Here is a 16944-nt window from a genome sequence, read left to right on the forward strand (position 1 = left end):
ATGTTGTCGTGAAAAATGAGCCCACAGTGAGTAAAAATGTCAGAGGAATGAAAAACATGCAGAAACCGGTTGCAGGTCAGAAGGTCAAGAGGTAGTTCTCCTGAAGGGACACTCCAAGCAGTACACCAATGACTCTGCTGCAATTACCACTAAACTGCTCGACAGATTCACCTTTTTTTAAATCTTGTTTTTGTGTCGTATCATCTCCTGCTTCTATATAAAGAGTTTTTTTAAAAATCAGTGCTTAGTAAGGACTTCTTTCACAGTCCTCTTCTTATTGCACTGTGACATTTAGCCGGAGCTAATAACTGCTGAGATGTGGGAATGTAGTGTGAACCCTCTCACTTAGTCACATCGCCAGAGTTGTAGCCTCATTAGTCCAAAAAAAAAAAAGAAATTAATTTTACCATCACGTCTTCACCTCAGCTCAGCAGGGGAACACTGTGGAGACATCAGGAGAGGATTTTGCACTAAAAACACTAAAACTTTAGAGGAAATATGTCTGATTTGTGTAAGCGAGACTGCCGAGGCCTGAAGTTAGCGTCAGCAGAGCCAGAAATCAATTTCGGCGATAAATGGGTCTTAAAATGTGCCTCGGCTTGAATAAATGTGGCTCTGTCCTTGGAGCAGTCAATAATCACTCAGCGGTTATCAGCGTTTGAAGTGTCAGTGCCGCCTCAGTCACACACGACGTTTTCCTTCTTGGAAAAAGGAACAATGAAGTGGATCTGTGAGCTATCTGGTGAAAACTAGGTCAACTGTCTGAAACGGCAGCTGCAGGGTTTCGCCGCCTCCTCTGTTACACTCTAAAAACTAATGGCTGAGCTCAGCATGACAAAATAACGACAGCTTCTAATGAATATGTTCAACCAACAGACTACAAAGAGATAGAAGGAAGTTAGATCAGAGTTATTTTTATTTACCAGTTTTAACAGTGTGAAATTGTCCAGACGTGTTAAATTAGGGGACAGATCCTGACCTTAAAGTGAAAAAAAAAAAGAATTATCGAGACAACTAAATTGAATCTTCAGTCAACTGATGCAGAAATTTTAGTTTAAATTACACATAAAATTGACCGGATGCATTTACTGATGTAATGTAATGTTTGAGGCTTCAAAGGCGAAGCTTAATCAGTAAATCTGCAACAATAGCTGTCTCAAATCGATGTCACAGATCGTGATGAGCTGATCATTTTTTAAATGACTGAATCTGCACAAACCAATCAGCCAGGACTCACATAAACGTGCTGTTCTGCAACACTGAAGTCTTTGCCATGTTGGACCGTGAGCTTAACCCCAAAACTTGCGCTTTGCTTGCCAACATGACCTGTCGATATTATGAGTGACACATTATCTGGTCATTGTAGCATTAAACAATACGAGGCTCCACCTGGTGGAACAACCAGGTACTACAGCTGATATAGAATACCTTCTCCTTACATTAATACAAAGAATACAGGTTTACGGCATCTTTAGGGCGGCGGTGGCTCAGGTGGTAGAGCGAGACGGTCAATGATCGGACGGTCGGCGGTTCGATTCCACCTGGAACCTATGTCATGGTCGTTGTGTCCTTAGGCAAGACACTTCACCCACCTTTCCTGGTGTGAATGTGTATGAATGGATTGTTTGAGGTGGTGGTCGGAGGTGCAGAATGGCAGCCACGCTTCTGTCATAGCTACAATCGTAGCTACCACCACCACCGGAATGAATGTGTATGCGCTTTGAGTTACTCCTTGGGCTAGAAAAGCACTATACAAATCTGATCAATCAATCAATTAGCATATTTTGGATACACCCTACCCAGCTTTACAACGAGGTTCCCTACTGACATCGTAACATTAAGGAACAGTGCAGTGATGTAATGTTTTTGTTGATGCATTGCAGCACTGTCCAGTTGTGAAGCACATATATTGGATTGATTTGAATAACTTTAATGTTCTGTGTAATATGTAGGAACATGTTATTAGCAGATTTGGATCGAATCGGGGAGAAAAAAACAACCTGAACGGAACCCTTGCAACCCTATATTTAATTAACTGGTGGAAGGAGGTCTCTTTAATAACTTTTTAGAGTGTATTTTGGGGGACATCTTATCTGACAGCCTTGACAGACTCAGAAGGAAATCCATGCTCTCAATCAGCTCGACGGAAAGCTGCACTCTGGACTCAAGGTCACTGTGGGGGAAAGTCGAGTTGGGAGGTGGTCTGCAGGTTTCCCCACAAAACTATTTAAGGAACGTGTGTGGTCTTGTTGTTGTGGCTGTTTTCTGGTCGGACGACGTTAATGCTGCAGTTTGACTCCTACTTCTTTGTAAACGAACGCTTCGGGCTGCAGGACCACCATCTCACAACCCCGTATTTAGCGGTGAAGGGACCACACAGTTTTAATTTCTTCCATCGGACTCAGAATTGCATTTGAAAGCTGAGGAGGATAAACACCCTCTTTGATGCCGTCGTGGTGGCTCCGTTCAAACTGAACGTTTAGACTCTTGCTTTGGTTGTTCAGGAGGACAGTTTTCACTCAGTAGTGGGAGAGGAGAAATGCCACTTCACACAGAGGCTCCATCTTGGGAAAAGTTCGACCTTTTGGGCCCCGGGGCCTGTGCACCGCTGACCTGTTTCGTAATCCATCCATGTAGGTGTCGGACTCATCATCTGGGTGAACATCTGCAGTGCTGACTTTGGGTTTAGCACATTAGCCGCTCTCATAACTTTCATATGCAGTTCGGGACTAGCTTACAGTTTCATGTTGGGGAGCTCACTCTTAATGCTAATAATATTCACAAATGGCTCAAATATGAAAATAGAGATGAAGAAGGGATCTCATATCTAAAGATGTGGCAAGAAAAAGAAAGATGCAAACCAAGATTTTCAAGTTTTTGGATGGTTTCTGCTCAGATATGTTATACAAGTGCCCTAAAATTTAAAACACTTCATCATTTCTTCATCTTAGACATGTTGCAAAAGTGAGACATTTTGATTTCTTTCATCTAATACCTTTTTTTTTAATTGAATCTTGCAACCATGTATTTAATTAAGTGCTAATTTGTAGTTTTCTTAATGTCTTTTAGGTAATACAGTAAAAAAGGGACAAAAAAATAGAACAGCTAGTTTAAAAACAAGCATAAATAAACATCTACAGCATTTTTCCCACTAATTGACTGTAAAATACACTATTTTTACTATTTTATTTTAACAACATTTGCAGTTATTTTCACCGTTATTACAGTTTTTGAATGTTACAGTATTCCAAAGTATTTTTTATGCACCCTTGTTGCCAGATCTTTACCATTTGTTAACAGATTTTTTTTTAACAGCGTGTGATAACTTAAACAAGTTGTCAGAATTGTCAAGCTATTTACTGATTCTTCTCATTTTGGTGTCTGAATCAGGTTTACACACTGTTCAATATAGTCTACATGTCTCTGGTTTAATATTCACGGTTTTATTGCAGCTCATGAAAACTGAACTTTGCAGCTGAGTTGGGTTATGTCGGTTAAAAAGATGGTTTATTTTTGTCTTCTCAGGTGCCAGTTCCCTCAAAACAAGATAAACCCCCACTGAATTAGGAGGCGAGACCTTGGAGACGCGACACATATGCACTGATCATATCTGACTCTTCTGTCTGCACAAAACTCTGCTTCCAGGAAGACTTTCTTCTTCTTTTCTTTTTAGATTATTTATCAGAGCAAATAAATATATACAAACGGTTAACAAATTAAAGGAAAAACCATTGCTCTCCAAGTCTCTGGAACTCTGCTTGACTTGCTTTTTACTGAGGCTCCCACTGAAGCGACCATGACCTGGATGGCTGGTACATGATTCACATGTCCTGTGAATGGAACAGACCGCTGCCATCAGGATAGAAATGTTCCATCACAGGATAAATGTGATCAGTCAGAACAACTTTTTATCGATTAGCTGGGAACAAGTTGGCTCAAACCCTGCCAGTAAAATGCTCCCCACAGCCCAACAGAGCCACCGGATCCCTTCCCTGTCGGGGTCAAGGGTTCAGGTATTTCCTTTAATTTGTCACTTGTTGGTATGTCTGCAGACACCTTTTGGCCCTGAATGCTTTTTTTTTTCTTTTTTTTCTTGGACCAAATCCAATGTCAGTTTTATTTTTAAATCTGTCTGTTCTTGTTTGAGGCTTTGAGAACAGATACAGAGTAGACACAGAGATAATGGAATGTTTTGAGCTTTTCAGTTGCCAGGGGAAAGGATTAAATCCTCCGTCTATTCCTAAGTGTTCACTCATTAACTGTCAAATCAAAGGGGACATTCACAGAGGGGCCAGAAGCCTTCTGCATGACTCTATGTTTACACTGTTGAGACACCGGTTCTGTTCTAATGAAGGAAAGACGTCATCTGTGTGACCTTTTGTATATAATTTGTAATTTTCATATTTTTATGAGCATTCTGCCTAATTATGAGGCATAATACGGTATTGAAATAAAATACACTCCAATTACAAGGAGCCTCTGTCTTCTCTACATTTGCATTTGTGGATCATTGTGGTCGGCACCGTGCGAGGACACTGAACTCTTCATCCGACCCAGCTCGGTGGCAAAAAGCAGTTAGCACAGCACAAGGGGTTATTGTTAGCCACTGATTTGCATTGCGTTCACAGACACACGTGGAATGATAGAGACACAGGCAAAGATTTTAAGGGGGATGCAGAGGTACGTCACTAAAGGTTTAGAAAATTTACTTTTTTCTCTTACGGACAATCAAAAACAAAGACTTTACAATTGAATGCAGCAAAAGTGAATACACCTGTGATTAGAAAACTGGTTCTATGATACAAAACTGAGCACATATGTGATTTCCAATCAGCCTAACTGCATGAATGTGATTTTAAACTGAGCTGTGAACAGTTTTTGGACTGATGGGCTGTTTCTGTTTGCATGTCTACATCATGGCTCCACGTGAAAAGGAATTTCCAGAGAAATTGAACAATCTGATCGTGAGACTTCCCAGAAATGGAAAAAGGATACAGAATGATCAGGGACTAAGTAGAAATCAATGAAACACAGCTACAGCAGCAATCAGGAGGTATAGACGAGCCATAGTACCTCTAATCAGAGCTGCAGTGGTCAATGGAAGGTGAACTACTTTTACAATCTAGCTGTGAAAAACAGACGGCAGCTGCTTTAGACTTATCACAGAGGTTATCTGTGGAAAATGGACTATCTGTAAAGGCTCAGACGGTGTGAAGGACGCTTCGTGATATCAACCTTTAGAGACTGAGCGATAGGAAAAAAAAAACCTTGCTTGCTCTTTGGCACAAAAGATGAAACTTTGATTAAGAACATGAAAAGAGCCGTGATGAATATTGGGAGCACATTATTTGGTCAGAGGAAGATAAATTTGTTGGGCTCAGATGGAGTCCAGCATGCTTGGCGTGAACCTGACCAGGACCGCCACAGTGAATAAATAGTCCTGGATAAACCAAAAATACTGGCCGACAAGATGACTTTCAGTCTGCACAAGTTTGACAGAAAAGGAATATTGCAGAATGCTAAAAATACAAATCACACAAACGTTTCTAAAGAGGAATATAGTTAAAGCAATGACCTGGACAAGTATGTTTGCTGACTTAACTCCAATATGATGTGTTTTAAAGATAAAGGTAGTGTGAGTTATCCAGCAAAGAGCAACTAAAAAAAAAAAGTCTAAGTAAAAATGACTGAAAATCTCCAGGAATTTGGCATCCTCCATGCAGTTAGAGTCTGTCATCGAGAAGTAAAGATAGACATATAAACACCTGCTGTACAATGACTTTATACTGTGGGTATTTTCAATGTAGTAATTTTAAAGTGTTAGTTTTAGAGTCCCTCACTGTTGGGCTTAGAGGTAATCTTCTTATTGTTAGGTGATACAATTACACACTCTGCCCCCTACGTTCAAACAGGCTCCACACCCATGTGTCGAGGTGTGGTTACATTTAACCGCAAAGCTTCTTCATATCGTATTTCATAAAACAGGATGACCGAGCTCCCCAGGCATACTTGTGAACTCATGAATTTCTTTTTTTTTTGCAAATATTTAGTGGTGTGATGTTTTCCAATGGGTGTAGGGACTGTTTCTCAAGGCCTGGTCATGCTCCTCTTACTGTACTTTTCTCTCCCTGTGCACACTTTCACTACCTCATCCTCAGCATGGAGGGGAGCTGGATGTAAAGCTCAATGCAGCATGCCTGCATGCATGTGAGGACGTTTTGTTCCCAGTGCCAGCGTTTTTTTTTTTTGTTTACTTCTTTAAACATGCAGCTGACAAGACTCGCTCTGCTTGGGTTAGCTGCGGGCCAACCATGCTGTTATGTAATGCACCAGGAGCTCTCACGTCACTGGATTTCCCGGCGGTACATTTGAGATGTCTGTTGTACTGTACACCTCCGACTGCACCGCGAACACAATGTCCTTAACTTGCCACACATTTGGCAGCAGTCACGTTTTTTAGCTGCTGGCGGCTCCGGCCAATCAGGAGCCGGGAGAGCTGTCAGGTGGGCGGACGTAGCGGCGTGAGGAATGTGACGTAGCTGGTACTCCGGAGATAACTACGCCCCCAACTTCCAAATATGGAAGAACGTTTGTACAGAATAACTCCGCTTCTCGCAGGTTTGTGTCCGTGAACGAGGGTCGGGAGGTGAACGGAGAGGACGTCCGTGCACCCCAGATAGCCCACTTTCCGTTTCGGAGCCCTCGGAGGACGTTTGGACCGCTGTCGCTGACGGCTGCTGCCACCGTGGTCCGCATGTGACCGAGCGGGCAGGGGAGGGGCCGGCGGTCTCGTGTACAGTACCGTGGAACACCGAGTTCTCAGCGACGGAGCTCGGCAGCAGCAGCGACGGACACAGCGAAGGAACAAGTCACCGAGACGTAGCCGTGAAACTCGACCCGGATGCAAGCTCGTATCGGCCAGCTTTGAAAACTCGTCGTCGGAGCAGCACCAGGGAGAAAGTACGTGTGTTATTTGTTGTGTTTTTCGGCCATTTTGTGATGTTTTTTTTTGTGTTTATATATTCTGTACTGAGTTAACGCTCCAACGTTAGCTTCTCATTTAACTTGAGTCCAAGTTAGCCAGCCAAAGCTAACCGGAGCATAACTACACTCACGGTTCGCATTTTATTTTGTATTTTTAAAGTTGTTTTTTGTCTAATTAGCTCAAATGTGCAACTCAACTTTACCCAGCGTGTATTAACTACCTTTAAATGCCAAGCTAAAGTACGTTTGTGGTAGCGAACACGTACGTTAGCCTCATCAAGCTATCAACTGAATGCGTTAACTTTGTCTAGTCGGCCAACTTTATATTTTAGCTACGTTTTCTGGTGTGTTTTGTTCATTTGGGTTAATCAGACAAACCTAGACGATGGTGGACATGTTAGGTGTTGTAAAATATAATGAACGCCAAACAAGCTCGACTGATACTGGATTTTTTTGGGGCCAATTCTGATCACAGGAAGTGAAAAAAATAGGACATTGCTCATTTATACTGTATGTTAGAGTTGTACTGAAAAGAGAAAGTGGTAGGGTCATCGTTAACAACTTTCCAGCAGTGTATCTCAAACCACTTTGCACCTTATCAGGCTGGACTCTGCAGCAAATGTAATAAGTGCTCTGCTGCATGTGCTGCAGACAATGCTGAGTAATGTAAATAATAAAGTCAAACCCACTCTGCTAAGCAAACTATGTGATGAAACAACTTCCAATTACCCCCAACCATCGTTCTGTGCATAATGTTTTGTACAAACAAGTTTTCATATTGACAGTTGAATTAGTACCTGGAGAGACACCACGCTCTGCTCAGTTGTGATGCGTAGTCAGCAACACTGACTGACTCAGAGAAAAACATCATAACTTAAGTTCTGTAATTATGGTTGGAAAAGAGTTTTTTTTTTTTGCTTTGTCAGGTGTTGCTTTAAAGGACAATGATCAGATGGCATGACCAGAACACAGACACTCTTTTGACCACTGACTATAAAAGGCCACCTTATAATGCAGTCTACTCGAATAACACGATGACACAAATGACAAGAAAAGACGACAATGAGCTGTTGGCATGCAAGATGCAGCACGTCAACGAGGGCCGCAGCCTGGCATTTAACGCCACCGTTTATTGTCTGAGAAATTTTTCAGCCAGAGTGGTTTGACAGACAATCTGACACATGTTGTTCTGCTTTGACATGTCCGACACACTCATAAATTGATGTGATTTCTAGTATCAGACCCCACTCTTGATCTGCAGATCATCATTTCTAATGTAGTCCATGCTTGGTTGGTTCAAGGCGTCCGTTCTGCTTTGGAGATGCTGTGTGTTGAAACAGCAAGTAATTATCCCCCTATGTTAAAATGAATAGGTAGAGTTTAATTAAATGTTGCATGTTGTGTTTATATCGTTACACATGTGCTGCAGTCGGTGCTGAGACTTTGGTAGCGTCAGAGCCACTCTGCTAGACAAACTATATGATTTCTGAGTGACCCCAACCATCTTTTTCTGCATTATGTTTTGTAAAAACATAGTTTTCATATCGGCGCATGTTGGACAACGTGTACGTTGATACCAATTTATCTGTGAAAGGCCGACATCAGCCAGTTAAAATCAGCAAATAATAGCACAGCAGTCGGGCTTCAGTAATAATCAAGGCTTTCGTTGTTCACTTTAATAGTTTACTAAGGGGCAGATAAACTGTGAAGCAGCCAAACCAGGATAACGTTGCCCAACTGTAGCTGAAAACCAAATTTGTCACAATACCAGAAATTTGGTAGCCGGTACCAGTGCTACTTAAATTCTACAATTCTCAATGCCAAATTTGATACCACTAAAAAAAAATATCCCAATAAAACAGTCTTTCAAATAGGGCTGATTATTTTTAGTATCCATTAATCTGTTGAATATTTTCCTAATTGGTCAGTTGTTTGGACTAATATATCAGAAAATGGTTAAAAAAATGTCAACCTGTATTTCCCAAAGCCCAAAATGACGTCCTCAAATATCTTGTTTTATCCAACTCAACTCAAAGATATTCAGTTTACTGCCATAGAGGTGGAAATACAGCAGAAAATATTCAAATTTAAATCATAAAACACAAACCTTTTAATTAACAGTTAATTAAATATCAAAGTAAATAATATCAGAAGGCATATTATTGCTCCTGCATTGTCCAGCTGCCTGATGTATGGAAAAAAAAAGATGCAAATAATAGTCTAGCACATTTGAGCATTATTAAAAACATTGGGGTGTAGCTAAACAAACAATGCTGTGTTCTGAAACTCACTCGTCCAGTTTCCTTGTGAGGACTTTTTATGTGAGTTTTTGTCATATTTTGTGAGCTTTGAGAAGCTTTAGAGCACTCAGGTCACATTATGAGCCATTGCTGTGTTCGCCTAAATGTGCTGCTTTTCTCAAACAGTAGCAGTAATTTGAACATTGTGATGACATGTTGATATAAAGACACAACTGCAACTCTCAGCTTGAATTCTGTGTATAAACTTGGATGCTTTTGATGTTTTCTTTGGGTTGCTTGAATATGTTTGAGGTGTTTCTTTCCGAATGCACCACCGTCTATAGCTTTGGTCATCTATAACTTAGTACAACTTAGTTTTGTCTGTCACCATTTTGGAGAAATCCTTATCTCCAGCAGGCTAACTGTGACAGCTGTGGTACTTCTGATCATTTTAGTGCCACAGAAAACAAGTAGCATCAAGTTTTATGGTATTGATTTTGTACCATAGTCTCACTTCTCTAAATATCAGTGTTGTTAATGTGAAAAGGGAGTCTTAGTGCTGTTTAATTCCCAGCTGTAGTTTTTCATTTGCTCATGTAGTTTCGTGAGCCGAGGACATTGTCAGTGCAGCACGACGAAGATGAGCACCAAGAGGAAGGCAGAGACCCACTCAAGGGCGGTGAACAGGCCACGCATCATGAAGTCTGGAGACTCCCGCGTCGATTCAGAGAGAGACTCCGGATTCTCAGGTTCGACCACTCTTCTCGCCACAGCTTTATGTGCTGCGATTATGAGCCGCCACGTTATTAAAAACCCCGGTTACTCCTCTGTCTGACCTGTAGATGCGAGCTCGGAGCACTTCAGCACGATGGACACCACAGACTCTGAGGATTCACCCCAACATGTTCAGGGGCCGCAGACGTCTGGCTCGGGGCCCCAGCCTTCTCAGCTGGCTGTGGTGGGAGGCTCCTACTCCAGCCTCTCCCCCATGATCATCATGAACAACGTTCTTCTCAAACAGGTAACACGAGACAGCTGTACTTTGAAAACATAAAATCTCAGTGTATAAAATTATGTGTGTGGATGAATTACCCCTCTGCTTCGCATCGGAGGTTCTTTCCTTTCAGGCAGGTCAAAACAGGAAAGCTGTGGTCCAGTTTTACTGTTCCTGTTTAACTTGCATGTGGCGGTCGAGTCACAACTGCCTGGAATGCGCCACCATAAAAAAGACTGACCATTCACACAGGGGTGACACTAAACGCTGTTAACGTTTAGTCTCAGCAGCAGCAGCACACGTGCTCAAACTCAAATCCAAATAAATTTTATATAAAGAAAGAGCTTACTTAATTTATACCTCTGCAGTTGGTTATTTAAGCTTTTATGACAAAGATTTTGGTCACAAATATTTTGATGAGTGGATCCCTCTTGTGCACTTTCACTGAATTAAACTCACTTCTATCCGCTAAACGCTTTAATTTTTGTTGATAAAATGGAATGGCCTACCTCCAACATGGTTTTTATCATAAAACACTGTTTACAGTGCTGCTTCTGTTGAAAGGTAATTGTAACTTCAAAGCATCTGGGTTTTTTTCTGCTCAGAATGGGCCTGTTGGGAGGAGAATACGCACCACAGTTAGATCAGTCTGCGTGCATAAAGGCAACGAGTCTCCAGAAACCTATGTATTTTACTGGGTTTTTTCTAGCTATTTGATAGACAAAAGTGTCTGTTGTGCTACAATAAATGCAACCCCATTGAACAAAACTGGTTCAAATACAGAGTATCCTCAGTTTTTATCATTTTTAGGTTGGAGATTTTCCTTTAGTGCCTGTTAAAATCTCTTCGGGGACACTTAAAACCTCCTTAAAGATCTAATTTTGTGCTTCTTTTTAGCAAACTAATCGAAGTCTTACATGCCTCCAGGGTGTGTCTTTCACTTATTCAGTTCACAAACACTGCAGAGATGGTTCATTTTGGCATGACACTATAACCCCTGGTTTTAGAGCTCTTCCAAACCAGCTGTTTTGCCCCTAAAACCAATGAGGTGCTGCTGTTCCCGCCCCCATCAGGTAGTACCTACGGTCAGTGTCTGTGATTGAAAGCCTCAGCTGTTACATAGGTCAAATTCTTACTCCCTTGTAAAAGTGGGAGACTAACTAGTTGTGGCAGGAGCTTGAGAATGTCAACATCTTTGTAACTTGACAACCACAAAACAATAAAAATGGATTTTCAACATATGGGACCTTTTTTAAGGGTCACCAAAAAATTCTGTATGCAGGAAAATCTAATAGGTTCAATTGTGTTTGTGCCTCTCTAACCTAGTTACTTTTTTAGTAGTTTATGTTAGTAGAAATAATCAGTTCTGAGACACTGATTGGGTCAAACCTATGTGTGTTTCTGAATAAAAGCCAGGGCTCATCATCCGACTCCTCTAGCCTGCGAGTCAGACAACGGTCAGCTGTAGTCACCAGGCGACTCTGTTATAGATGAAAATTTATTCAGGGGTATTGGTCTGCAAAAACATGTCAGTGTCTCCAGAGAAAGCAAAACCTGAACTGATGTATAGAAGTGAGCAAGAGAGCTACAGAGGAAGTGAAAGGGAAACTTCATGTGGTGACTGTGCAGCGTAGTTCTGTGGTTTCACAGGAGAATGCCTGTAACTCCTCTGCAGACTGGAGTCTCTGCTCGTGGTGACATTTGTCTCATGAATATTCAAAAGAGGAATTGGTTATCATAGGAAAGCTGCTATGTATCCATGGCAAGACTGCTGTGTTCTGACTTTCAAAGCTCTTCATTTTGCCTTTTCAGCCTTCAGATAATCCTCCTGCTCTGAAGCCGTGGGGGTTCAGTCCCGCAGTGGAGGTGGTTCAGCAGCCTCAGGTGGTCTTTCTCCAGCCGATGGTTTCTCGTCAAGCTTCCCCTGCCTCCAAAGAGGCCACCTCAAGACACAGACGCCCCAAGAAGTATCTTCCAATCCTGAAGTCCTACCCCAAGATCGCACCGCATCCCGGGGACAGCTCTAGCTCCTCAGGGAGAGGAACTGCTTCTTCATCTTCCTCCTCCTCTTCATCATCCTCCTCTTCTACTTATTCTTTCTCTTCATCTTCGTCATCAGGGTCAGAGAAATGTAGCACTTTGACCTCCAGCCATCGGGAACACTGTCAGAAAGAGAAGCAGCAGAGAAGTGCAGGTGGCGGTGCTGGTAACTCTGGTTCGACCACCCCCAGTCTTCCTGCTCCCCCCAGCAGCGTGTCTCCTCTGCTGCAGAGCCGACTGTCCATCCCCACAACAGAAGCCAGCAGCAGTCCAGCCAGGGAGAGGCCTCCGTCAGCTCTGAGCCAGGAGGATTTCATGACCTCCCTCTCGTTCTCTTCAATAACGGGCTTCAAGAACCCTGGTGGTCTTCGGACCCAAGAGAACATCTCCGCAGGAGATTTTAACCTCAATGACAATGAAGCCGATACAAAGAGGAAGCGCTTCTGCAACACCTACAACATCCTGAGCAAGTCTGGCCTGCTGGACATCACGCTGCGCACCAAGGAGCTCCTCCGACAGAACCGACGCACCCAGACCGACCTGGACCGGCTGAAGGAGCACACGGACCTCTTCCTTCAGGCCCTGCGGAGCGGCGACTCCAGCATCTGTGTGAAACTGCAGGCCAGTCTTCAGGAGGAGGACCGGGAGAAAGAGAAGGAGAGAGCTGTTCAGACCGGCTCGAAAGCAGATTAGACCCAGACTAGTGCTAGACAGTAATCCTTTAGTCTGAGATGGAAACGAAGGCCGGGGTTGGGGGGGGGATGTCGCGTGCTGAAACAGATGGACCACGAGTAATGTGCTCCACAACACACCCAACCCCCCGACACTTGGACAGACAGAGTGCTGTGGCCTACATTTTGGCTGCCTCCAGGCCCTGACACACCAAGCCAACCTAAAAAAAAAATAATCGAGTGCAGACTTTTTGTTGCTGCGCGTCTTCTGGTAAAAGTTACACCCGAGCTCATAGTAAGAGCGCAGGTGGCGGCCGGTTGACCACCAACATGCACATATGTTCCACGCCTGCAAGAAGAGACCTGTTAAGTCAGCAGTCTGTTTGTAATCCAGATAAAACAAAGGAAAGACAAGCAAAGAAAGCTGCACTAGTATCACAGTGCACTAGATTTGCAAGTGTTTCCAGAATATATGTTGAAGTTCTGCATTAGACAAACTTCATGGAGACGGCAAAGTTTGGAAATTTGCATTAAAAAAAACTAAAGTTTTTACACTTCAGGTGCTTTTAGACTTTTGAGGAGGGAAATAAAATAATGCACTTTTTTCAAGCACCTTTTTTGAATAACTGTTGACATGGCACATATTAAACTGCACTTTTAGAGTCTGCAGATTTACAAGAGTTCCTGAATACTTCCCTTCATTTTTATGGTCTCGATGGCCAAAGTTCTGTGCATCTATTCAACTCACGTTTTTTTTATTAAGAGTTGGCAAACAACTGGTTTTATGTCCATCTACTTTTACTCTGTTCATTATTACTGTGTGGCGTACATCCAACTTCACGTGACACTGCACAGCCCAATTTATTCGCTCTAAAGCAGCAACAAAACGAAGCCTGCTTTTCTTAATTAAGTTTTTTTTTTGCGACATTTCAAACTTTCAATACAGATCTCCAGTTATAGGGAAACAGGGCTATTGTTAACTCAGCATACCACTTCAAACAGACTTCTGAGTACATTCAGGGTTTTTTCTTGCTGACTATACCCAACAATATGTATGATTGATTTAGACAAAAATGTCTATTATGCTCCAGTATATGGAATCCAAATTTAAAACAGGACTTATTTCTCTCATTTTCTTGTGGATCTGCCAAAAAAAAAAAAATCCTCCATGTGGGAAAACCCCTGACTTTGCTTTGATGCACTCTGATGCCAGCGCTGTTTGCTTCTGGAAAAACAAAAGCCGAGGCCAAAAGAACAACAGCGTTTTGTTTTATATATACAGTTGTGTTTGCTGGGTCGGTCAGAGAGCTTCGCAGCTTATTCAGAGAGTTCAGTAGTCACCCGATGAGCTGTGCTGTTGGCTTGGTGCGTCAGGGACCAAATAAGGCCAGAACCACAGCTTTCTGTTCGACCACACTGAGCCGGACTGGATCTCTTCCACTGAAGCTGCCCCTGTGCTGCACTTGAGTCGATTGCTCAAGACCCGCAAGCTCGGAGACGTTTGGATCTAAAGTGTGAACAAATTTTCTCTTTTTGCTAAAATGCACAATGCAGGCGCAGCATCTCAAAGCATAATTTTAACCCCCGAGACTGGATGTTTAAACTGTGCAGCACGTGAGAGGAAGCGTTTTCATCCAAGATGGGATAAAGTTGAGTGATTCTGACAGCAGAATGTCTCATTACGTTAGACTGAAGCAGGCGAACATTTCTGTTGTTTCTACAGGTGTTTGTTTTTCTTTTCCAAGAAGCTCCACTGATTTGTTGCTTAACAGTAAAAATAGAATCCAATTGACTTCACGCAGCAGTTCCAGATGTGTAAAATCTATAATTACGACAGAATTAAGGAGATATTGAATGTGCTCATAGCTGGTCAGCATCTAAACAGACAAACGTGCCTAAAGCGTCTTTCACACCTGCTGCATTTTAAAACTCGAGTTGAAAGATTTGGTCTCAACTTGAGCGTTCCCATCATGTTGATGGCAGATGTTCCTGAGCAAACTGGCTGGAAGTGAAGCTCATAATAGCCATTTAGATGCTTCCCTAACAACATCCCATTGTAAAGGGTGTTTCCTGTAGTTAAACCATATTTATCAGTAACTCGTGTATGACTTCTTTCATCTGGTTTTGTGTGCGTGTGTGTGTGTGTGTGTGTTTTTTAATATACACATGGGTGTAATTTAACGTGCCGATGTTGTCGAACTAACTTCAAGTGCAGACATTTTTATTTCTGTTCTGAGCTCTTTTCTGTTTACGTCTGTTTGAAGCGTACTTTTATGTGAACTTACGACCAGAAGACCAGTCATTGTGCATCAACTTTGGGCCTCTTAAGTCCCAGTTTTTTTTGTTTTTTTTAATTACAAATACAAAACAGCTGTTGAGTAGTAGGATACTTCATTAATAACTTTTCATGTTTTTAAATTATGGCCTTAATATCCAAACCCAATGTATGTCGCAGAACTTTGCATTTGCACTAAAGTATTCTAAAGAATTTACTGGCAGCTATGAAACTGTAGCTCATTTAGGGTGGACAGGAGAAGTGTTCATGTTGTGAGTATCGTACATGAAGAGCATTGCGAGTCGTCGTAAGCACACTGCTGGTTTATACACGTTAGGGCTGCAACTAACTACTATTTCCAGTGTGGATTATTTTCTCAATTATTTGTTTGATATCAGAAAATATATCAGAAAATGGCAAAAATTGGTCCAATAAAACCACAACTGTTTTGTCCACCACCCAAATATATTCAGTTTACTGTAATAGAGGAAGAAAAAAACCACAAAATATTCACATTTAAGAAGCTTAAGTCAAATATTTTAGACTTTTTTCCTTCTTAAATGACTCAAATTGACTAATTGTTGCAGCTCTAACGACTTCATAGTTATTTGTTTTTACTACGAGTAGTTTCCTAGATCTTAAACTTTTTTTTTTTTTACATATTCTGTATTATATTAAGCCTTTTAATGATGTTTGATGTGGTGATTTTGTACAATGCTTGCTGTGCTTAAGCTGACTTTAAAGGCTCATGAGGAACTTTGTAATTAAGGGATACTTTATCTGTGTTTATATTCTCGCATGCTGTTTAAACTAATGCACATCAAGACCATTTAAGAGTTTTTAATTTGCAACGTTTGGAGCTTATTTTGCGAATGAACTGTGGGTTTTCTGAAATGCAGATCTCTCAAGTATTTATTCATTTGGAGCGCCGTGAAGAACTTCAATGTGTTTTAATCGCAGACTGACTCGCCAACAATGTTTGAGACTCTTTAGAGGACAGACGATCGATTTTAGTTTTTGAGACGCTCCCAAACCAGCTCTTATTGTGAGTTAACTGTGGCTATTCGCTGCTCCTGCTGATAGTTTGAGGTTGCGCTGAAGAAGTTTGAGGTCAGCCGAACTACTCCACCCAGTTCCTTTACTGCAGTGCACCAGTTTCGCCGTCAGCAAAAACAGCCTCGGACGCATTGTACAGTCCTTTCTGCTCATTATCTCCCCTCCCAGCATCTCTGTGGTTATTGCGGTCGTATAACTGACCACAAAAGTCTGTTTTCTCTGCCTGAGTTACAATCCAGAGACGCTTTAAAGTTTTGGCAGAAGCCTTCCTAGCTCATGTAAAAAAACAATTCCACTTTCTCTACCTGTTTTTGTGGCAGTCCTGAGCCGTAACATGCAACAGTTTTAAGCTCCTTCTTTTGAGTCTCGTGTTGGAAGCCTTTTGTACTCGAGGCGACTATTTATAGAGTCGAATTTGGGTTTTGAAGTTACTTTGGCTCCAAATGAAATTCCTGACTTGCGTAATCTGTCATCAACTCTGCCTCGCTGTATCTTAAACGAGCTCCTTGTGTCTTCCACTTATAATGAGCCCAGTTCGGGCTAATGAGAGCCGCGGCTCAGTTTCACACCGATACGTTTTTCAGTCGCGCTGTGGAGCCTTCTGCTCTGTAAAGTTAAACAAGTGCAACGTATCGAGTGGTTTAAATCCAGCGGCTGTTCAGAAGACCCGCGGTGCATTTACAA

The 16944-nt window shown here is 42.0% G+C and overlaps 2 protein-coding genes across 3 annotated transcripts in view; both read left to right on the plus strand.

Annotated features, from left to right (window-relative positions):
* Positions 1 to 4491, plus strand: part of LOC103359902 (vascular endothelial growth factor A-like) — a 17075-nt gene extending 12584 nt beyond the window's left edge. The window contains exon 7 of the mRNA XM_008285465.1: positions 3526 to 4491. Coding sequence (XP_008283687.1) covers positions 3526 to 3562 — 37 coding nt within the window. The 3' untranslated portion in view covers positions 3563 to 4491. The remainder of the gene's footprint in view (positions 1 to 3525) is intronic.
* A 2143-nt stretch (positions 4492 to 6634) lies between these two features.
* cipcb (CLOCK-interacting pacemaker b) lies at positions 6635 to 15026 on the plus strand. 2 transcript variants are annotated; one of them, XM_008285466.1, is made up of 4 exons: positions 6635 to 6960; positions 9805 to 9973; positions 10067 to 10245; positions 12031 to 15026. In XM_008285466.1, the coding sequence occupies exons 2-4, from the start codon at positions 9865 to 9867 to the stop codon at positions 12949 to 12951; spliced, it is 1209 nt and encodes a 402-aa protein (XP_008283688.1). In that variant the 5' UTR covers positions 6635 to 6960; positions 9805 to 9864; the 3' UTR covers positions 12952 to 15026. The 2 variants fall into 2 exon arrangements, with proteins under 2 accessions (XP_008283688.1, XP_008283689.1); XM_008285467.1 differs by having other exon boundaries at positions 9825 to 9973.
* Positions 15027 to 16944: the final 1918 nt, after the last annotated feature.

Source organism: Stegastes partitus, unplaced genomic scaffold (assembly GCF_000690725.1).
Source record: "Stegastes partitus isolate 25-593 unplaced genomic scaffold, Stegastes_partitus-1.0.2 Scaffold403, whole genome shotgun sequence".
In the NCBI taxonomy this organism is placed as follows: domain Eukaryota; kingdom Metazoa; phylum Chordata; class Actinopteri; family Pomacentridae; genus Stegastes; species Stegastes partitus.

Excerpts from the sequence above, each read along its gene's own strand:
- cipcb (XM_008285466.1), top strand. The coding sequence starts at position 9,865 with ATGAGCACCAAGAGGAAGGCAGAGACCCACTCAAGGGCGGTGAACAGG. Across the intron at positions 9,974-10,066 it reads GAGAGACTCCGGATTCTCAG|ATGCGAGCTCGGAGCACTTC; the intron begins GTTCGACCACTC and ends TCTGACCTGTAG. Across the intron at positions 10,246-12,030 it reads ACAACGTTCTTCTCAAACAG|CCTTCAGATAATCCTCCTGC; the intron begins GTAACACGAGAC and ends TTGCCTTTTCAG.